General features: G+C 36.6%; 1 protein-coding gene across 4 annotated transcripts in view; it reads right to left on the bottom strand.

Moving 5' to 3' along the window:
* Positions 1-23,542, bottom strand: part of RALGPS2 (Ral GEF with PH domain and SH3 binding motif 2) — a 338,606-nt gene that overhangs the window by 16,491 nt on the left and 298,573 nt on the right. For 3 of the 4 annotated variants that reach the window (XM_073216813.1, XM_073216812.1, XM_073216814.1), the window contains 3 exons: positions 17,887-17,992; positions 15,579-15,670; positions 2,401-2,535 (listed from right to left, as the gene is read on the bottom strand). In XM_073216813.1, coding sequence (XP_073072914.1) covers positions 2,401-2,535; positions 15,579-15,670; positions 17,887-17,992 — 333 coding nt within the window. Of the gene's footprint in view, positions 1-2,400; positions 2,536-7,129; positions 12,878-15,578; positions 15,671-17,886; positions 17,993-23,542 lie in introns of those variants that run through there. The other variant, XM_073216815.1, reaches the window with a different exon arrangement.

Genomic DNA, 23,542 nt, shown 5'->3' with positions numbered 1-23,542 from the left:
ATAACCTTAAGGAGGAGGGGCCATTTTTCACTCATTTTACAGATGAGGAAACAGGCTTGGGCAGTTAAGTACAGTTGAAAGGAGTAGAGTGAAATGGGAATGTGAACATGGAGGGTCCTGGGAGCAGACCCTCTAGAATGGGCATCGTGTTGTCACTGAAGTCCAATGCAGCCCACTGACACATCAGTTCATCATTATTACCAGCTGTTCTGCTTAGCAGAGAGCAGGATTGGGTGCACAGGACAGAGGAGCATTCTTCCTTCAAAATACTTCCAGTCTTTTCTTTCCTGTGCTCCTACCTTGGGACAGATCTTCTTCCCCCACCTTGGAGTATAACTACTTCATGCTGTTTCCCCAGCTTGAACAACCAAGTCCTGGTCCTGGCAGTTAAAGCCCTGAGCAGGTCAGCTCCAACCTTCTTTTCCAGCTTTGTGGAGCTCAATGTGAACTCTTCCCAAACGCAGTTGTATCCTTCCGGGTTTTGCTTCCCATTCTCCTCCGGTCCTAAATCCTATCCACATGTAAACCTCCTCTGTCAGGCCTTCCCCACCTCCTAGGTCACAGGGCAGCGCTTCTGAGGATGCAGAACTTGCCTGGTCTAGCACAGGCATGTGGCATCTAAGCAATTCAGGATTATGTACATTAACTGCTCTGGGTTTTGTTCAGAGGTGGTAAAACTCCAGGTACCAGATACAGCGCAGTGCATCCTTCTGGAGCACTCTGGCTCTACACAACCATTGGGGAACAAAAAAAAGATTACATTCGTAAATTGACAGTCCACGAAATTTCTTCAGAAACTGTCATTAGCAAGATTAAAACAGGAAGCTGCTAGGTGGTTGTTTCTTTGAGTCACGTAATAAATCAGCAACTTTATTTGCTGAGCTTTGCAATGCTTAGCTCTGCGCCTGCAAATTCCAAGTTACTGCTCTGAAAGCCAGCAGCTACCAGGGGGTTGAGCACCAGGCCAATCAGAGTTTGAATCCTGGCTCCACCCCCTTGAGGAGTGACGGAGGCAAGCAAATTCCTTAACCTCTGACTTTTCCTGTTGTAATTTGGGAATTACCCTACTTCATAGGGTCATTATAAAGAATAAATGAGGTCTTGCGTTTAAAATGAGTAAGATCATAACCAGGCATTGGTGATTACATGATGGTCAAATTGCTAAGTTTTTGTGAAATCTGCTGGGAACTTAGAAGGATCCTGTAGGGACATGGTGTGGAGATACAGGGCAGGATGAGAAAGGTGGGCAGATCAGCTGCTTCGTGGTCACTTCTGCTGAGGGCTGGACCGGGCGATGGGTAGGTAGCCGCCCCCAGACTTCCCTTCTTCCCAGTGAGCGCCCGTGTCTGACCTCAGCTGCTGGTTGACACACTGCCTGTCTTGTGCAGGTGGTCACTCACCAGGCACTGGGTCGTTCCTCGTTCTCAGTTGCTCCTTCTCAGCTCTGTTCCCACCCTGACGGTGAGAGCCCTCAGCCAGAGACTGGTTCCCAGTCCCTAGAATCTGGTGTGGAGCAGGACTGCAGCACATACTGGGTTTATTGGACACTCCCAAGTACATGCTTCCAAGAATAAAAGAAGGAAGACTTCTTCCTAGACCAACTTGCTAACCAACAAATGGATAAAGATGTTGCAAGAAGTCACTGGCAAAAGTTCAAGGAGCTGTTTTTCTTGAGCTCCACAGAGGTGCAGCGGGTTACATTTTTTGACAGCAATTACATAGCTCCAGGCAGATGGAAGAACCACAAGTACAAGAGAACTTGATGTGAGCGACCTTTGGCTTGTTTGGCGGTTGTTTACTGGGTACCATGGTAGCAAACCTTTTCCTGGTGTGGGATGCCTCTTTAGCCAGTAGCAGAGGATGGAAATATTTGAGAGTAAAAGCCTAATTATTTTAAGATACATCAAAACAAAAGCAAAGAGGGGAACAATCTGGCTTTAAGAGTTTATGAGAGTTCAGCATCTCCGAAGAAGTTGGTGCTGTTAACAAAGGGAGCACAGGCCCCGAGGGAGGGAGCAGAGGGCCTGCTGTGGACCCTGAACCAATCAATCCCCACTCCCGGGAGAAGGCAGTGGCATGTCAGCCTCCTCCTGGACTCAAGAGTCAGCAGGAGCCGTCTGGTTTACCCAAGAAAAGGAACAGAACATTCCCTTCAGAGCAGAGCTGCCGCTGCAGGGGCACAGGACAGCACGTACTGGTGGCTCAGGGCATCCAGGGGGGTTACACACTTACGGCACGTGGAGGTTGCATTTCCTCCCCTGTAATAAATGCACAAGGAATAGGTGTTTCTCTTATTTTAACCACCTGGTTGTATTTTAAAACTTTCATATATTGGGGGCACAAGCAGAAATCTTGAGATTCCTCTATTAAAGTATTTTTTACTGCTCCATCATTCCTTACCAGTGCACATGGGTTGTAGAGGTGGCCTGCCTTTTCTTCTTTTTGCTCGTTTTTTTCTCCTCTTTCTGTCTTTTCTCCTTCTCTCCTCTCCCTTTTCTCTTTTATTTCCTTTTCCTCTTCTGTCCTTTTTTTTCTCTTGGGGGAAAAAAAAAGAGTTTATTACTGTATAGAAGTCCAGCAGTAAGACTCTTCTGGGGTTGGGTCACTGTAGCAGCACAAGGAAATCATTAAGGCCTTGGTGCTTTCCATCTTTTCCTTACACTCTTTGAGGACAGCTTTGCATTCAGGCGGGCTTCCCTCTAGGTCATAAAGTACTGGCTTCAGTTACAGGAATCACATTACAACACCTAAATCAGTGAAGAAAACTGGTCCAAAGACTATAGGGAGTGGTGAGGCCTATGGTAAACTGGAGTGAATGGCCCTGCCTATGGCATCCAAATACAAAACAATTTTTTTCCTGTTGTTTCAGGATATTTTTTTGATGTTGTTGGGGGGGGTGGGGTGGGGAAAAGGAATTATGGATGTTCTGAAAGAATTCCTTTGTGAGTAAATACATTGTTGCAAGCAGTTGAAAACAGCTGATCCAGTCGTGTAGCACTGAGCTGCAGGGAGCATGGGATATCTGCCCCAGATCAAATTTCACCTCCACAGCAGCTGGGAACCTTGCTGCTGCCCAGCCACCAGCTCTGCCTCTTCAGCAAGATGCCAAGCTCCCTGAGTTGGGGTGGTGCCTTTTCCTTTCCTGCCCTCCCATCACCCAGCACAGGCAACCATGCTCCTGACGGGCCCCTGTCACACTTACAGGGCCAGAGCTGCCCACTCACACTTCAGGAGGGATCCTCCAGTGCTTCCTTCTAATCCATTTTCTAATTTCCAGGGATTCTCAAAGTGTCTGCAAACCAAGCAACAGATTCCCCTGGGACTTTTACAGAAATGTGTTTTGGGGCCCTACCCCAAAGGGGGTTAATCAGAAACCCTGGGGGCGGGACCCAGCAATCTAAGCCTTAGGAAGCCCTTCAGTGGACTCTGGTGCCCTAAAGTCCTAAAGTCTCTGTAATGCTTAGAGACCAACAATCTAAATATTGGTTTTCAGCCCTGGCTACACATTCACGTCATCTGGGGAGCTTTAAAAAATTATTAATGGCTGGATCTTACTCCCTCCCATACCAATTTCTTATATAATTGGTCTGGTGTGCAGCCTGGTCTTTGGGATCTTTGAAGTTCCCTGGATAATTCTAAGCTGCAGCTAAGGTTGAAAACCATTGATCTAAATAAATATAGAGACAATGATACTATAAATGATGAAGTAGAAACTCAATAGTGAGACACACTGACAAAAGGTGAGAAAAAGGCTAACATGAGATTTTAAACTATGAAAACATAAGCATAAGGGAAGAGATGACTTGGGTTAGACACTATTAAAGGATATTCCCTTCCTACTATTTAAATTAGGTTAGTTCCTTTGGGAACAATTATATACCAATGGCTTCTAGATGGCTGTGGGTTAGCATTACTTGAAAAGTCCTCTTTACTGCCTCAAAACTCACAGCTCGCTGTGTTATGGAGCACTCATCGTTTGCTGTTCTGTGAATTGTCCTTTTCCCTTTTTTGTAAGTTCACATAGAGGGAGTACTTAAAATAAGCTTGAACTCCATCACAGAGCCTCAAGTCACCCTCAGGATGAGGAAGGGCCCCTATGACGGTCCCTTTAATGCAGGATCTCCTGTCACCAGTCAGTTCAAAGAACAAAGGGTATATGAGGACTATTTTAATCCATGAGAAACAGAATATAAACCTCTTCTTAAGGAAAAACATGAAACCAGAAATGAGTCATCCTTTAAAGGGGGAATCAGTTTTAATGAAGTAAAACTGAGTAATCATATAAAATTTGTTACTCAAGGGCAGTAAATTATCTTGATTTGGAAAGTAACATAGAACTTCATTTGCTATACCACACCAAGTCAGACTAGAATCAAAGGTCTCAATTCAAATTGCACCAGGTCATACTCTGGACTTTTTCTTAGGTTGTCCAGCCCAAAGATCCAGGGAGATAGGACTACACTAAAAATTATAGCCATTCATTACTTTCAAAACAGAAAATGTAACCCCAAAGATGTGTGGTTGTTAAGATTTGTTAAAATGTGATTAGGTTGCATAAAGTCATAAATCACGGCTACTATAAAACTTGGTGGTTAGTAGAGGTTCATTGATTAAACTTGTTAATTGTTTAAGACATAAGAAATTTACAGTGAATCTCCAGGTTTTTCTTCCGCAGCTTATGGAAAAGGATCTTGTTTTCCTATTAAAGTCTCAGAACAGTTTCTGGCAATAAAAACAGCTTGCTTCTACTTTCTTCCGAGACAGCTTACTATGGAAGCTAAGAGTGTCTGAACCTGAACTGGATGAGATCTCGGCTTTGACACCTTTGACAGTAACAAAGTAAATCCAGTGATTGTTTCTTCTAGCTGAGCCTGGGCAAATCAGTCCAAATCAAATTCATGTTTTAGTGTGCACATCCACTGTCCTCAGACTCCAATTTAGCCAATCTGGGGTGGTATTCAAGTCACGGTTTTAAACAAGCACCCCAAGTGGGTGAAATACTGGTCTTACTAATCAATAATAAAAGGTGGTGGTCCTCACGTTTTTCTCTACTTGACAGCTTGTCTGGTATGACTGTACCTGGAGTCTTCATTTGATTTAAAAGTTTACAAGAAGATACTTCTCAGTTCACTTTGACTTAACTATGCAAAGACCCACCTCATTCTGTTTAATCTTCCCTTCCTCCCTAATCCTACTCTGGTACTCCGTACAGACTCCAAGACCAGACCTGGCAGGCTACGGTGTGTGTGTAAATACGACACTGACTCTCACACCAGCAGTGCTTCCCATGTGCTAGGCCTGCTCTAGGGGTGCTAGATCCACGAACTACACCTAGGCTCCCAACTTCGTGATGTGTTCTGCTGTGTACATTTTACAGACGAGGAACTTAAGGTTAAGTCCTTTATGGTCATGGAGATAGCAAGTGATCCGGTGTTGGAATCCTTAATTGCTATGCTCTTTATACATACTCGATTTCCCTAATACTGCTCAGAAGCTCTCCAGCATGACCCTCACCTGGATGCATGAGGATTGCAGTTTTTCCTGGCCTCACTGTAACTGGTGATATCTGGTTCTCTATTTCTCACTAGTGACAGATACAATGTGCCAGCTCTCCAGTGATTTAGTGTTTCACTATGAGTGAGGTTGAACACTTTTTCATTCATGAGCCACATAGGCTTCCTTCTATGAACTGTCTATTCATATCCATTAGCACATTTTTCTATTGAATAAATTTTACTTGCAAAAACTTGTATATTTTTGACATAAATCCTTTGTTATATGAACTCCAAATATTTTCTCCCAATCTATCACCTTATTTGCAGCTAATGTGACAAAATAATCATCCTGGCAAAAATAAAGGAGCTCAATAAGGTTGCTGGATGTTAAGTATTAACATAAAAATCAATAGCATTCCTACACAAAGTGATTACCGATGAGGACATGTAACAGGAAAAAGGTCATATTAATAGAAACAAAACCTAATTTTTATGACTAAATGAATAAAATCACCTACAACTTTTACCTACAAATAAACTAATAAGAGATGTATGAAACCAGTAAGGAGAAAGCTGCAAGACAGAGGGACAGGAAAAACCTTAATGGAGACATTTCATGTTCACTGATGATTTGGAATCACTTTCCCAAATTGTTAATCATCAAATTAATCTACACATTCAAAGCAATTCCAATAAAAACACTAGCAGTGCTGTCACTGAACCTGACACACTGATCCTAGAATTCATAGGTAAAGTGGGTCATGAACAGCTAAGGCACACTTACTTCACTAGAGAGTAAGACTTACACGGGTACAGAGTAATGAAGACGATATGGTACAGGCTCAGGGGCAAACAACTCATGGAACAGAAAGGGGAACCCATAAACTTAGCACATACATGGATAACTGATGTTCAAGAGGTGGCCCTGTGTGAGGCAAAGACAGGCTGACTCCATCAGAGAACTGTCACTTTCTTTTGGGTCCAAGTACAGGGACAGTGACAATTTTCAAAGGCAGCTAGAGAGATGAGAAAATCATTGAAATCTGAGTTATGGTTTGTCCACACACAGGGGACTCAGTCCTGTCTGGATGTTGCCAAGCTTCTTAGAGGTAAGCTTATGTGGAATTCTTAGGGCATAATCAAAAACCTGGCCAATGACTTACAGGAGTCTCCACGCAGGTTATTTCTGTACCCCTTCCAATTTAAGGCCCTGCAGGCTGCAAAGTGGATTCTGTTTTCAGAAACGGTAAAATGTAAAAAATGTCATGCCTTAGAATCTATGAAATACAGTATGAAATACAGTATTAGCAAAGAAGGCTTCTCCAGGGACTTCTCATATCATACCACATACTTGGAGTGGGGAGATATAGCTGGAAATACTATACCTTGACTTCTATTCCCCAAGATCCCATTTATAAACAAGCCAGGGCACATTCTTGTTCTGAGATAAAGAAGAGCAACTGAAATTTACCCAGACAGAAGGTTCCCCATACCAACAAAAACCTGGTCGACTATTTTAGAAAGATGAAAAAAATCAAGTTAGAGTGTTTATTTAAAAAACTAATGACAAAATGCACTTTAAACGTTAATGAGAAAAATGTAAATACGGTAACAAATTATCCCCACACAGTCTGTATTCTTAAGTCATTTATTTCAATAGAAATATTTCAGAAAACTGTAAATTCATTTTAAGTTAGCTTATGCAAACACACTGACAATCTCACACTCACATTTGCATATTAAGTAGAAACAAAAAGTGAGAGAGAGGAACCAGGTTGCACATCGCCCCAGGAGGTCATAGTGCCACCGAGCGCTTCATCAGATTACCTCATTCATCAGAGTACCTCAGGTCAACCGGATAAAAGGAAATAAAAATGGCTTGTGTTTTCCTGTATATATATTATCATTGGATACGTATCCACAGGTATTGATCTCCTTCAGATTACACTGAGAACGAGTTCCCTGCCCTTTTCCCTCACATACACACTTTCCTGAAGTAAAGGCTGTGAAACAATGAATTTGTCAATAATTAAGGTGTAGAAACTCTTGAGAGTGTGGTGACTTATTATCAGCTACTCCGTCAGACCTAGTAAGCTAGTAATTATTGGGCTCCATTTGTGAATAGTTCTAATAGGTGATTATCTTCAGGGGAAACTTAACATTTTACCCAGTATCTAAAGCACAGCTAATATTTATGAAATTTTCTGCTTGTCTATTAAAAAAAAGTTAAATCCCAAAGTACTCTATGTATCCCTTTAATCCCATCGCCATTTTGCAGTCCAAATGACCAGACTCAAAATTTAAATTCTGCTAACCTTCAAGGACCAGCTAACCCTTCATTTGTCTTTACAGACTATGTGTATTTGTGCATTCAGAACATACTAGTCCTTTAACATGTGAAAATAGCATCTTGACTCAGTTGAACAGTAGTTCTAGATCTTGCAATATCTCAGAGAAGCAAAATGTTTCCAAGCTCTGCTTTTACTGAGAAAGCTAGTTTAGTCTCTTAACTTCCCTTTATATATTGGAGTTTTTTGCTTTCTTGCCATAATATTTTCAAATAAACAATAGTTGGTAGGTTAAGCAACTTATTTGTTCTGAGTCTTATTTAAATAGAAGAATGAACCAAACTAAAACTCATTTCTGGACCAGAGGGAGTCCATTAGAAGATTTCAGTAGCTTTAATAAAACCCAGACCAATCTTTCTGGCTGCACTGTATTCTTTCAGGGATTTTCTGAAAGGCTTTTGCAATTAAATCTATGCTCAAAACAACATCAATACCACAAAATAAAAATAAACTTAGCTGGATGGATGTGCCTCAAAGTTGTTCTTAAAAGTGCTTATTTAAAGGTTGATTTTGGTGGGTTTATTTTTTATCTCTTACTCTGGAAGGAGGGGAGCAGGGAGGAAGCTTGTCTAAAGAGACTTAAAACCAAGAAGGACTGCAACAATCACCTACAGGCATCTGCACAGACTTTCTTAGACTTGCTGGGAGAAAGAGTAAGCTGGTGGAGAGAGACAGAGCACACACTCCTGAAACAAGAGGAGTAAGAGGGCAAATGATTATTGTCATACTTGATGCCCTAAAATTGGTCTTCAAATTGTTAAGGCACTGACCAAATTTTCCCCCACTGTATGAGATACTGGTGTGATGAAATTGCTTTCAATAAGCTTAAGAGTGCACGCAGATCTCTTGTATTACAATCTTCTAAATAGGAAAAACAGTCACTTTAGACACAAGCCATTTTTAGGGGAGCAAAACCAAAAAGTACTTAAATCCTTCTGAAAAGGTTGACCTCACATGGAAAATAAGTATCATCAGTGTTAATTAAATAACAATGTTTGTATCTTAATGCTTAGAAAAAAAAAGAATACCACTCTGGCTGTAAAATCATAAATTTACTATGTTTGAAAGAAAAAATACAAAAGAAGAGAGAAGAAATAAAAGCAAACCCTAAAAGACCACTGAAGAAGTGGGACAAACCTCACCACTTGCCTTATATTATCTATTCATGCAACAGCAGTATTATCGCTCCACTGGGACACAGTCAAATTCGTCTTCATTTTCAAAAAGGGATCCAATTATTTCAAAAGCCTTTGAAGCAGAGGGTTTCTTTTATTAAAGACGACCTTCTGTTAAGGAACACTGGTACCCCTTGTTTGCAGAAGATAATATGGTTGGTTTAAAAACTGGTTGTAAAGGAATGTGCCTCAAAAAACAGTAAGGATATAGTGGATATAGTCTTTTAATGTTATCTTTTAAAACATTAATGGATTAAATCTACTACTGTTATTGACACTCAATTAATACAATGCCCTATAGTTTTGCTTTCAGTAGTAAAGGCGTATTGCTTACTGATTTAACCTAAAAACAAAAGACTAGAGAAGAAAGGAAAAAGACAAGGAAAGAAAAAAAAAAAAAGACTTCTGCTCAAGATTTGGTCAGGTAAACTTTAGGAGTCCAAAGAGGTCAAGGCTAGGCTGCTCTTAGACGGGCCCAGTTTAAACTAATATATTGAGTGTGTACACTAGAGACTGTAAACATCTATTCCTTCTATAACAGTAACACTCCTTGGGCTCCATTATAAATCTTCTAGAAGAGGAATACAGCCACTTATAAAAATTTTGCAACTATAAACATCCTAACTTGTGACATACAGAAAGACCCCGTACCAAGACAGTCCACAGAGAAGGTAGTGCAATAGTCATATGGCATTTTTCACACAGGAAAAAAATCTTTGAAGCAGATGCCTAGGGAGAAAAAAATACTCAACCTCAAATTGTTTGGATCCCTTTTTATAATGTTTACACAAATAATATTTACATAGTAAAGAAAACAGAATAGGAAGGTGTGCTTGATCAGTTCTCTTTGAATTCTTACAGTTTGGAGGTTACAGTAAAAATATCTCTGAAAAAATAAGCATTGCCCAAACAGAGGGGGCATGACACCAAATACTCTCTGTATGGTCACTATGCAGTTATTTTTATAGTTTTACTTTGAGAACTGATAATGTTTCTTCCATATATTCAAAATAAATTGCTCCAATAAACTGTTACATGAGATGTGCCTCAAACTGTATTTTGGCTAGTATTATATGCTACTACACCAGGCTGTCTAACATGCCAATCATTATGTTTACCGTGAACTAGCTTAAATTTGAATTGTAATAGACTTTCTAATAAGTTCTTCTTGGCTAGGAGAGAAATAAGCTTAATATAGATGGAAATTTCAAGCTTTTGGGTCACTAATTTACTAATATTATTAAGGGTGGACCTAATGAAAGGAAAAAAATTTATCTTCCCACTAAAACACTAACTAGATATTTAATGTATTTTGGTGACCTGTCTTCTTAGCTTGAATTATTATTAGGTATCATTTGGTGAATTATAGATAAAAAATTCACCTACACTATTTCAATTCACTTCTCTCACTGGTTTCCATTTGCTTCAAATGCTAAAACTATCTTAAAAAGCAGCAACTGATTTTTTGAATGGAGGAATCTAAGACTGAAAAACAATGGTGACTTCTACTGCAGTTTTGTTAAGAGTTTGTTAAGACTTTCAGTCAGTCAGAGGCCACAATTCTACACAGAGATTATTCACCAAATTTGAACACTATTCTTATTCTGTGCAAGCATCCATTAAAGTTTAGAGCTGAAAATACCAAACACATCTTCCAGTGAGGCACTCTCTTTGGCAAAACTGTGATGTCAGGCTCTGACTTCCAGTTGTGTATCTCCACAGGAATGGTTTAACTATAATATATCTTAGCTTATTTATGAAAACAAACAATAGTAATAACAATAAATCCACAGGGTTCTCATCCACAATATTTTCTTAAAAGCACATATACTGTTAAAAACACTTATTCCTGAAGTGAAATAAACAAACTAAGGAATTAAAAAAAAAAAGCAAAACAAAAAGAAAGATGTGCAAGGTCTACACAGTAATACTGCTGGCTGAGCAGATGGTATCTTTCATGTACCCAACGTGGCTTCAGCTTGGGAGGTCAGTAGTTGAAAAATTGAAAAACATCATTTAGCACAGGCAACATTTTGCCCTCTCCAGCCATGTCACTTTCCGTAAAACCAGAAATAATGGTATTTCTAACTGTGCTGTATGAAGAATATCTTACTTCTTACTATCCTTTCCAAACAGAAAACTAAATGAAAAAAACTCAGCACTCAGAAAAAAGCTCTTCTACTTTCCTTTGGATTGATTTTTAGCTAATTGTTCTGTGGGGCAGTATTTTCTATTTAAGTTTTATGGATTCAAGAATGAAATACTTATGATAAAAAAAAGGATACAATTCTATAAGAATGCAAATGTGATAAATTTTACGGGAGACTCAACGAAACAGAAGTCTATTAGAGGGTATCGATCAAAAAGCATTTCTTACTCGGGGCCACTGCTAAAATTTATGATGCCTCTTGAGCTTGTGAATCCAACACATAGCCTTTGTTCAAGTGACATTTTTTTTGTTAATACTCTAAGGCACTTCACCTTCAAACTTTTCTTCTTTTTTTAATTCAACATTTTTGAAATTAAAATGAATTATTGCATAGAAGAGCTCTCACAAAACTGCTTGGTCAACTAATGACGGAATACGGTTTCACAGTGGGGATCTACAGTGAGTTTTCAGAAAAATATTGTAATAAAGAAGGGTTATGTAAGAAGGAAAGTTTTGATACTTAAAATTCCCAGAATCTCAATCTTTCATCTTTTTTCCCTTCTAAAATTACTTTGTATGCCTTATAATAAAATGCATACATTATGTGGAATCTCTTTTAAACAAATGTGATCCTGAACCTCATGTTGAACAAAAGTAATAGAAATAAAAAAAAAACAAAAACTGGCATCGTGCACATTAAACACTGTAAAAGACAACATCCTCACAGAACTATCAATAGATCACTTTGCTGATAAGTATCATTTGTGACTGGTAGAAGGGATAATCCAATTAACTTGAAAATTTTAATTACTGTACAATATTCTCAGAAAAGTCTAGGCTGGGATAACAGTTCACTACTAAGCAGATCTGTGGTCCAACAATGCATTCACATAGAAGGCTAAACTTTAAACCCAGTTAAAAACAACCATGCTTTCTGGAGCCCAGTTGAAAAAAGTGCCTGGCATTAGAACACTCAAGCCTTTACACCTCCTGCAGGAAATAATGTTCCCCTTACAGTACTAAATTTCAGAAGTTTAGTGTTTAAAAAAATCTCCCCTCATTCAAAACAAAACAACCCCCAACAACTCCCATTACTAACATTTCTAATGCCTACACTCTTGCTGCAAGAAGTGAGCGGGGCTGCAGACTAATGGAGGCCAAACACACCTTCCGGTAGGCGGCTGGTGGAGTCCCGCTAAGGCAGACTAGCTTTACACCTCAGTTCAGAAACAGCTCCTGATGAAACTCCTAAGAAACAGGTTTTTCCTTTTAAAGAGTATCTAAAAAAAGTGATTCCCCCCTCCAAAATTAGTACAAAGTTAAAAGAAATGCAAATCAGCTACGATCTATTCCAAGCACAGCACCGCCAGAAGCTTCACACACACTGCTTGGTGTTTCACGTTGGTTTTCCTCTCATTCTGTTAAGGCAGTGGTTTCCACAGGTCGGTTCAGAGATAAGAAGCCTGGTCCGTGGCAGTTTGTTTTGCAACTCCAATTTGTTCTCTGGGAATATCTCACTTCATTCCCTGAAATTAGTGCTTTTTTGGTTCAGAACTCCGAAGGCTGAGCCGGAACCTTTGGGCTCATCGTGGCCCAGGACTGGTCTACAGTTGGCGCTCTCCTCTCAGGCCCTTGCTCTCACGCAGGAGCTATAGTTCACTTTCCCTCCTTCTTAGGCTTTTACTCAAAAGTCATCAAGTTTGTAGGAACCTAAAAAATATAAGCATTTACAAACTGATAGTATTTAAAAGTTGTTTTTCAAGTACTATTGCTTATTTTTGTCTTTTTGAGTAAGTCCAACTATTAAAATCTTTCTGACCTAAATATCTTTTTAAAAAGGTATTTGATAGATGGTACTGCAAGCATTTATAAACAGTGAATAAAATACACTAGAACATTTTTGGGAGAAAAAATCACTGAGATGAGTTAATACTCTTTCCAGTAAGTTGGAATCAGGATGGGACACTGGGTGGAGGAAGTATCTTTCTTATATGGTGGCTCTGAAGATGTTCACTGAATGAATGAATGAAAGACAGGAAAGAGTAAGAACGGCTCTAGTGGGTGAGGTTCACACAAACAGGCTTGCCATTATTTATTTTCTTACACACATTATAATGAATTCCTACATGCAAATTTTAAAGCCCCACATGAAAATTTTATAACAAATCTTACTAAGAATTTTGGTGAAATCATCATGAAAATAAGTACAAAAGAATAAAATTAATTGTTAAATTTTGATCTGATGCTTTGTGACTGAAAAAAAAAAAATCAATAGGTTATATAATAGTTTGTTGGCTTGTAGATTGGATCAAATTTAATTTGGTTTCTTATAAGTTGGAAACTCAACAATTACTCTTTGAAATATGTATATATTTTGCTTTTAAAAATTAGTATTCATGAGAGTCCTCTAGTAAAGGACTAAGGGTTTCACCATGTTAAAAAAAATGTTCTTAACCTTTACTATCAGTTTTGTGTTGGGAGAGAGATTCATTCATATGTCAGTGGTCATTTCTCTGTCCTTTAAACAGCTTAACAGCTCTGACACGTTAGCAATCTCTCTGAAAACCTATGATATTCAAAAAAGAAAAAGTAAATCTCTTATGCATGTCAGCTTCTGAATGAAAAATTATTTGACAATATAATCATACATGAATTATAAATCAAATACAATACAAATGCTTAAGGGCTTAAAGTGTGAACTCTCCGGTTTGGTTTTAAGATGCCCATATTTAGATAAAGTAAACGTTTAATTTCCTCCTAAGTTGCCTGAAAATGCTTTGATGTGTTGTATTTGAGTCAATTAGAGCCTTCTATTAAGAATTTTCAAACTTCACAGTTTTTAATTTATAAATTTGCTACTACTCTGATTCTTGTAAAATAAAGAAACAAACAAAAACCGTTTATGCACATATGACCTGTTCAGCTAGAAGTCCACTAATACAGTAAAAACAAAACAAAACCGAACCTTTATGTTGGTATGTATACACTGTCTAGATTAATCTTGAAATCTGAGGTTTAAAAAAGACACTTAATACTTTAAGCAACATTTCAAGAAAATGTATAACATGGAGTCCTGAAAAAGCTTAGTTTAGGCAAAAGAAGCTCTGGTTTCTCGCATACTGTCCCAGGCACTAACTTGAAATGGGCAAGAAAGTAAATTTTACTCTAAGACACTTCATGTCCTTAATGGAGGTTGCTAAGAATGGTGCCAAATATGATTATTAGTCTTTCATATTATATTTAAAATAAGAATTATAAAAGAACAAAGCCCATTTCAAAATATTTAAAATATGTAAAAGAATGGACCTAAAGAATGAGGATGGTTTGTGTCTCAAGTCCATGATTTTTCATTTTTTTGACCTTGTGCAGGCCATTTAGCACCTTGGAGCCTTAGTTTCTTTCTTTACCAAAAAAGGGTTAATAATTTTGGTCCTGATATCACAGGGTGAAAATACTTCTATAAGCTACATAAACTTACAGAGTGTATTACTCAAATTTAGCTGCTGACAACACCATATACTTTAGTATTTCTGTACTTTAATACAATGATTTTCAAACATATTCATATTTTTTTCTGAATATATTTGTATTTCAAATACAAAAACTTATCTCCAAAAAGTCTATAGAAATTTCCGTAATTGCAGTTGTGTTTGTTTTTCCTGTTCTACCAATTCGTGGTTTAACTCTGCAACAGGGTTTAGGGAAAACACCACTATGGGTTCATTCTCCTTTTGTAGCTGAAAGCCTTTAAACTGGACCATTTTTGTTTTGGTAAAATAAAAACAAATCCAAGTGGTTTTGGGTTTCACTGTAAGCTACATCAAGTTATCAACAGAACAAATAAAGATGAATCAGAATAATTTGTATTAATTTGAAGTACCATCTAATTCTGACCCCCTCTAGGGCTACACTTCCCTGCCTTCTCACTTCTCACTGTACTCTGCCAACATGGGCTACATTTCCTATTTTGAACACCTTAGGCTCATTCCAGCTTCAAGATCTTTGTACTTTCTGTTCCCTCTAACAGAACACTGTTCCTCCTCATCTTCATGTAGCTGTTCCTTCTTGCCATTCACAACAATGTCATCTCCTTAGGGAGCTCTCTGCTGCTCACTTGTACTGATTTAAAGGTGTCTCTACTCCCATTGTTCTGTATCACATAGTTCTAGTTTGTTTTCTTCATACAGTTTTCTCTGTTTGAAATTTTGTTATTTGTTCACTTGTTTATTGCTCACCTCTTCACTTAAATGTGGACTTAATGTCTTATTAATTGGAGTCTATAAGACAAAGAATAAAAACAGTACCTTTTCCCCACTACCTTCAGAAAATTAGTCTACTTACTTCTCTTTGGTACTCTTTTAAATACATTCCCAACGTACAGACCATGAGAGGATTAGGAGAAATTGCTCACCTGTTGTTTGTTACTTTGGCAGGCTGCACTCAAATGCTTGAACCACAGCATTGCATTCATTCTGTTGCCAGCTTGAAACTTATATGAATTTCCTAAAATTATCAAAAGCAATAGGGAAATAATTAAAATGTAAGACTGACATAAAATAATTTTGCAAGATAGCAAAGAGCAAAATAAAACATGACTAGAGTTCTTAGTTCTCAAAAATGAATTCTTAGATGATTCTCTGTTTCTCATACCTGATTTTCCAATATAAATGAAGTTCTATGCTACGTACATTCATATGCTATTCATTTACTCAGAATGTCACTATTTTGCTGTTTACGAACTGGAAGAGAAGTAATTTTATTTTTCTTCTTTAATGTTCTTTAAAGTATATCTACATAATAGTGCATTTAAATAAAGTATATATAAATAATTGTTGGGCTTCTTTAGATGTGTATGTGGATAATACAGAATATTGGTTCTCAGTACTACTTAGAAAATATTAGGTGTTAATATTAAGTTTTTACAGGCCAAAATGCTTGAATATGTTTAACACTTAAAACACTAGCTGTGTAGTGTAATTAAGAATTAATCAGCTAACATCAGTATCAGCTATGTTTTTGGTTTTTTAGTTACTTTTGTCAAAATTATTACAGAATTTCAGGTCTAATGAGGGCATTTTTGGGAAAATCTGAGGAAGCACCTTTTTCTCTTTTAGAAAGATCAGAATTTCATCTACATTGTGTGTGTTTAGTAGACCTAATTAGAATGTTGACTCTAATTCAAGACTGATACATAGTGACTGACAGAATTTTTTTTATGGTTATATGTATTAAGGTAATAAACCGAGAAAAGGGATTCATGCACTATAGACAACCCTAAGTTGAATCTTTTCCCCTTTTTTATTGACCTAAGTTTTTATTTTTCAATTCTTATCAAACTTACTCTTTCCTTTACTCTATTAAATTTTACTCTTCTTTATCCAGAAGCAATAGTTTTCTTCACCAGATGTTTAGTTATTCAGATAACACGGTTTTGCTTTGCTGAACCCAGATGCAAACTTTAGATCACTCAGAGTAGAAGGCATGTCTGTAAGTAAGCTGGCTGCTGCAGCCATTTATCTACTCTCTCCTCCACCAAAAGACCATTAGTATAGACTTCATAAAGATCTTGGTTACTCTGAAATAGTTCTATTAAGCATACTAAAGAAATTAAAAAGAATTTGTTAACAAAACCCAATGAAAACGATCTCTTTTTAAAATGTAATTTCATGAATAATGTAGTTGGAATTTTGGGGGGCTGGGGTTTTGAATTCAGAATGTTGAGTAGGGATTCCTTACTCTGCAAATCTAGTTCATCTCAAAACAAAACATTTTGCTATTATTTTTTCTGCATCCAACATATTTGCTTACTTATGTTTTTAGTTAAAATACCATAATTTCCTAAAAGCTGAATATCTGTTGATGTAAAATACAGTCTAAATAAATAGAGGTCAGAGTATAATCATAGTCAATAAAAGTTAATGTAATTATCGTATCAGTTGTGAGATGCTGGAGTGGAAGATTCTGGGCAAATATGAAAAAATTTCTGGTTTCCTTTGTGGCACTTATTAGCAGCTGCCAGTGTTATGAAGGAAGAGCTGCAATCATGTAAGCATCTGTTCTCATGACCAACAGCCCGAGGTCCGCTACAGGCACAAGTAGGGTCAGGAGTATGATCTGACTGTATAGGGGCCACCCTCCAACTTCTCTCCTCCATTTAAAAAACTCATATAATCATAGCCAATAATTTGATTCATAATGTCTCTATATATTGTAAGCAAAGTATTTAAATAGTACTAATTTGGAAAGTGACTTGAGTCAAATAACCAATTAATTTGATTAAAAGAAATGGAATAAAAATCATTTAAGGGAAATCTCTGCCACTCAGAACTTAAGAATAACAATTTATTTCAGGGTATGAATGATGGGTATGACATATGGTGAATTTCTGAGATTTAAAGTAACAGTGGCCTGTATATTCTCAAATTCCCTCCTTCTCTCCCTCTTTTCCTGGTTGTTAGGTCTTTACAGATTATTTGAGCTTTTACTCTCAAGTTTATGACCATTCAGCAAAGAAAATAACCCTATTTATAGGGTTATTAAATAAGTAATTAATAGATATTGATATCTAAAAACACTGATATCATTACGACAAATATTTCTCAAGAGATAAAACTACACAAACATGCCTTCTGGTCAAGTATTCCAGTTAAAGTAGGCTTTGGCTTTCTGAAAGTTATTTATATGCAGTACCTCCCAGCCGAGTAATCCTAATGATTCACCTTTCTCAGAGTCCGTCAGCAAGAAGAGATCTGGATGTTCTGGATCATCAGCCATCATCACCATCCATCCCACTACAGATACATTCTTATTGGATGTTGATTTGAACTGAGAGATAATAAGATAATTAATGAAAACACAAAATTTGTGGTTCATCCTAAGCAAAAATTAAAGAGTTAGCATATTTTTAGTTTCTTCTAGTGAGTGATGAGATTTGATTTCATGCTGGTCAGGTCAGTTGGGGGCCTTTTACTACTAAATTCTAACTAGGCATGCCCTCTTTAGTCTCCTACTTTCCAGATCTTTCCCAGCTTTACCTCTTTATTATGACCTAACTATCCTGGTCTCCACTCATAAACAGCATGATCTCTTAGTGGATATGATAAGTTCATCTATATTGGTTTTTCCTTTTCCTGTGCTAGGCTTCACCCATTCATACACTAGCATCTGAATAGAGGTGTTATCTTCTCCCCCACCCAGTTTTATTGAGATGTAATTGACATATAACTGTATAAATTTCAGATATACTGATAATACCAGCAGCGCTGTCAGACAATTCTTAACATACTCTTACTTGTTTTTCTGGGGGGAAAAAAAGATACTCTTTTAGCATGCTTGTTACTTTTCTAGTTTTTTTTTTTTGAAAGTTACACTTTAGTAATGAAAGAAGAGCTGTTAAAAGAGAGCAGAAAATTAGGTTAATCTCAGTTATGAACATAAATGAAAAAAAAAATAAATTGAATATTGGCAAACTGAATCTATCAGTATATAAAAAAGCTGGTACATGATGAACAAATTGGATTTACCCTAGAATGAGAGGCCATTTTATTGTTAGAGATCAATTAATGCAACTAAGTTGGGTTTATTTCAGGAAATCAAAGTTAGTTCAACTTTAGAAAAATTACTAAAATAAATCACATTAAAAGATAAAAAGGGAAAAAAATGATCAACCCAGCTGATGCAAAACAAAATCATTTGCTAAAATATAATGTATACTTGTGATAATTTAGGACTAGAAGGGAACTTTCTAGTTCAATAGAGTATCTACCAAACAAGCAAAACCCCCACACAAAACCAAACCAAAACAAAGGATAAAGGGAAAAGAAACCAAACAAACCCCAAACAAATCTCTGCAATACACATACTCAAGGATAAAGTGCTAAATAAAAAAACCTTCTCAAAATCACTAACAAGACATGGATGCCCACCATTGCTACTTCCATTCAACACTGAACTGGAAGACCTAGTCAGCGGAGATAAAAAAAAAAAAGAAAAGAAAAGAAATAAAAGGTATAAGGGTGAGGAAGAAATAAAAATATCATTGTTCGCAGATGATATTATCTATAGAAAATCCATCAAAATCTACCAGATAAATAAGAAAGATTAGCAAGGACACTTAGAAAAGATCAATATGAAAGTCAGCTGTAATTTTACACACTAAAAATATAAAAGTCCTTTGTAAGAAAGATACTTAGGACTATACATAACAAAATACATGCAGGAAAGTATAACAGTTAAAAGACATTCAAGAAATCATTGGTATTTGTCTTTCTCTGCCTGACTTATTTCACTGAGCATAATACCCTCTAGCTCCACCATGTTGTTGCAAATGGTAGGATTTGTTTCTTTCTTATGGCTGAATATTATTCCACTGTGTATAAGTACCGCATCTTCTTAATTCAATCATCTAATGGACACTTAGGTTGCTTCCATATCTTGGCTATTGTAAATAGTGCTTCAATAAACATAGGGGTGCATATGTCTTTGCATCTGAGAAGTTGATTTCCCTCATGTGTAGAGTATAACAACAAAGCAAAACTGAAGGAGCAAAATAGCAGCAGACTCACAGACTCCAAGAAGGGACCAGTGGTTATGAAAGGTAAGGGGTTGGGGAGGGCCAGTGGGGAGGGAGGGAGAAGGAGATTGTGGGGTATCATGATTGGTGCACATGGTGTGTGTGGGGTCATAGGGAAGACAGTGCAGCTCAGAGAAGACAAATAGGGACTCTGTGGCACCTTACTACACTGATGGACAGTGACTGCAATGGGGTATGGGAGGGGACTCAATAATAAGGGTGAATGTAATAACCACATTGTTTGTCTTGTGAAACCTTCATAAGAGTGTATATCAATGATACCTTAATCAAAAAAATTAAAAAAAAAAATAAACAGTTGCAAAGGAAAATAAAACACCAAAAAAAAAAACATTCAAGAAGACCTAAACCAATGGAGAAATACTATGAGATGAAGAAGGCCTGATGTATGGATGTCAATTCTCCCTAAATTCATCTATAGATTCAGTGCTATTTTGATAAAAATTCCAGTACGGTTTTATGTGGAACTTGAGAAGCTGCTTCTAAAATTTATGTGTAAGAGCAAAGGATGAGAAATTGCCAAGACACTCTTTAAGAAGAATTAGGAAGGACTTGCCCTTCTACTCATCAAGACTTGCAAAGCTACAGTAATTGAGACCATCAGCTGTTGAGATGGGACAGAGTTACAGTGCAGTGGAAAGGCAGAAAGCAATGCATGCATATAGATGCAAATTCTTATGATAAGAGTAGGCTCTGCAGATGAGTGAAGGAAGAATGAACTGTTCAATTAATGGTGTCAGGAAAATTAGTTATCCACAGAGAAATCATGAGAATGATTTCTGAATTTCATGAATATCTCCTTCACATCACATCTCTACACACACACACACACCCTGACTCCAGGTGGATCAATGATTTAAAGGCAAAATGCAAAATTTTAAGTCCATCAGAAAATACAGAAGAGGATCTTAATGATCTCAGGTTAGAGGAGGATTTTCAAAACATGACTCAAAGTGTTAGCCATAAAGGAAAAGATAAATTTTATTACTTTAAGATTAAGAGCTCTTCACTAAAAGACATCACAAAGATGGTGAAAAAAACAAGTCAAACAAACTGGAAGAAGATATCTGCAACACGTAACTTCTAATAGATTAGTAACCACAATACATAAAGAACTTTTATCAATTAGTGAGAAAACATACCACCCGCTGGACAAAATATTTATCCAAGCATTTTACAGAAGAAACACGAATGACCAATAAACATGAAAAAAATTTCAAACTCATTAAGTAAATAAGGGGTATATAAACTGAAATCAAAGGTATTATTTCATACTTACTAGGTCAGCCAAAATTAAAAAGCCTGACAGTAAGTATGGTGAGGCTGTGGAACAACGAAAAACCTCATTATGCTACTGTGAGTGTGGAAATCAATTTGGAATTTTCTTGCAAGCTGAACATTTGTACTCTTAGGTAAATACAGAAAAATATTTATAACACCATTGTTTGGTGCAGCAAAAAGTTGGAAACCACCCGAATATCCATCAACAGTAGAATGATGAATAATTCATGGCAGATTCATAAAATGACTATTTAATTGTGAAAAGGAGTAAATGACAGTTACATGCATTGATGGTGTTGAATCTCAATAAAGTAATAAGCAAAAAAGATAGTACTTAAGACTACATATGTAAAACCATTCAGGTACAATTAAAAAATGAAACAATGTGTAAAGGAAATATATATATGGTAAAATTCTAAACAAAAATAAGGCAATGATTAACATGAAATTCAGGATAGTGACACAGGATGTGCATATGGCTGATAAGAAAGAGGATGCTATTTGGGAAGACATGGATAGTTCTAGTAGTGTTTTGTTTCTTATGCTGTGTGGAGTTACATGGTTGTTCATTTTATTTATTATTCCTTAAAATGCATATGAACATGAATTCTTTTGTATGTTATGTATTTCACAGTTTTAAAGAAACTGGAGAAAGAATAAATGCAACACATTATTTAATAATAGCATGGGCACTACAAACATGAAAGCTAAAGGAGTTAGGGATTTTTAATACTATGAAGAATGAAATTGGCAAAACCGCAGATCTGCTGAATTGACAGTTTATAATTTATGTCAAAGTGGATAGCAAAGTATTCTAATATTCTTTTCCTAACCCTGAAAACCTCTGCCTCAATTACTTCTTTTTTCAATTAAAAAGAAAATATCAACTCAAGAAATATAAACCCCTTCATGTCAGAGAAGTGAAGCGTAGAGTGCAAAGGTCCCCTGACTGCCAGCCGGATCTCACCCTACTCCCTAGACTTCATCACTGTGGGGCGTAGCCCTCTAAACTTCTATGTATTTACACTAAAGACTTTCCTGTTCCTGCTGGTTTTTATAGACTAATGGGGGTATATTTATACTCTGACTTGTGGTTTTCACTTATCAATATTTCCTTATTGGTAAGTATTTTGAGTTTTCAGATCTCTGCTATTATAAACATTATAGGAATGTTCTTCCATAGATATATTCAAGAATTTCCATAGGACAGACTCTCAGATAAGGAACTTGTGATAATTATTAAGTTAAATACTGACTAGGACTGCCCACCACAAAAACAATACCAGTTTAAACTCCTGCCAACTGTGGATGATAACCTGTTTCCCTATATCATGGCCAATGCTATATTACTAATCCTGTAAATTTTTGCCTAATAGCAAAAAAAAAAGAGCATCTTCTTTAATCTGCACTTTTTTAACTTAGTGAGGATGATTTTCTTTTCATGCTTACCAGCCATTTGTATTTCATCTACTATTTATTTCCCTTTTCCATTTTCCTATTGTTTTATTCTTACTGAGTTGTGGAAGGTCTTTATATATACTACAGATCTCTTTTTCAGGTGCAGTCTTCATTTTAAAAATTTAATCAAACAATGTTTATTCACTACCATGTAGTGATAGGTTCAAGTTCATCTGCAAAAAGTCTTTACAATGTATATACATTCATTAAAAAATATTTTTACAGTGAATATTTTCATTTTAAAACATTCAAAAATACTGACATAAAATAGTCCCTCTCACACCAGTCAGTCTTCCAAAGCCTACTCTGTTTCTTATTTTTTTTTAAAAGAAGTAAAGAGTAATAAACTATAGGTATGTAGGCTTCTAGATGCTTCCTTCTGCATTTATTGACATATATAAACAGTTCTATTTTTATTAGTGACTTTTTTCTCCTCCAGATTTTAATTTTGAAAGGTTGAAACTAGAGAAATTGAAAGAATTCTACAATGATTACTCATATATCTATATTTTGCATTTGCTTGATCTCTTTGCATTTAAATGAGTTAGAGACATCATGACACTGAACTCTAAATAATTTCATTATGTATCTCCTAAGAATATATTCCTATGCAATCAGTGTATCATATCTAAGAAATTTAACTGACACAATCATATGAAGTCTGTATTAAAATTTCTTCAGTGTCCCAACTATGACCTTTATAGCTGTAGGTTTAAAAAAAAAATTCCCTCTAGGATTCAACCACAGTACATACAGTTCACTTAGTTGTCAAGAGTCTTTAGTTTCTTTCAATTTGGAAGAGCTCTCCCCTATCCCCTCCATCTGCCAAATTTGGGTCTTCAGCATCCACGTCAGTTGTCTTGCAGAAAACGTCCCACTATCTGGATTTGATTATTTGCCCATATTAGATTCATGTTAAATTTTTGGCAAGAACAGTACAATAGGTGGTGCTGTATTTACATAACAGATTTTAATCTTTTATCTGTTGTTTACATATAGTCAATATTATCTTCCAATTTATATTTTAATTTTGTGTGAAAATGATT

The sequence above is a fragment of the Manis javanica genome, chromosome 11, assembly GCF_040802235.1.
Source record: "Manis javanica isolate MJ-LG chromosome 11, MJ_LKY, whole genome shotgun sequence".
In the NCBI taxonomy this organism is placed as follows: Eukaryota; Metazoa; Chordata; class Mammalia; order Pholidota; family Manidae; genus Manis; species Manis javanica.
This window is presented reverse-complemented; position numbering and strand designations above follow the sequence as displayed.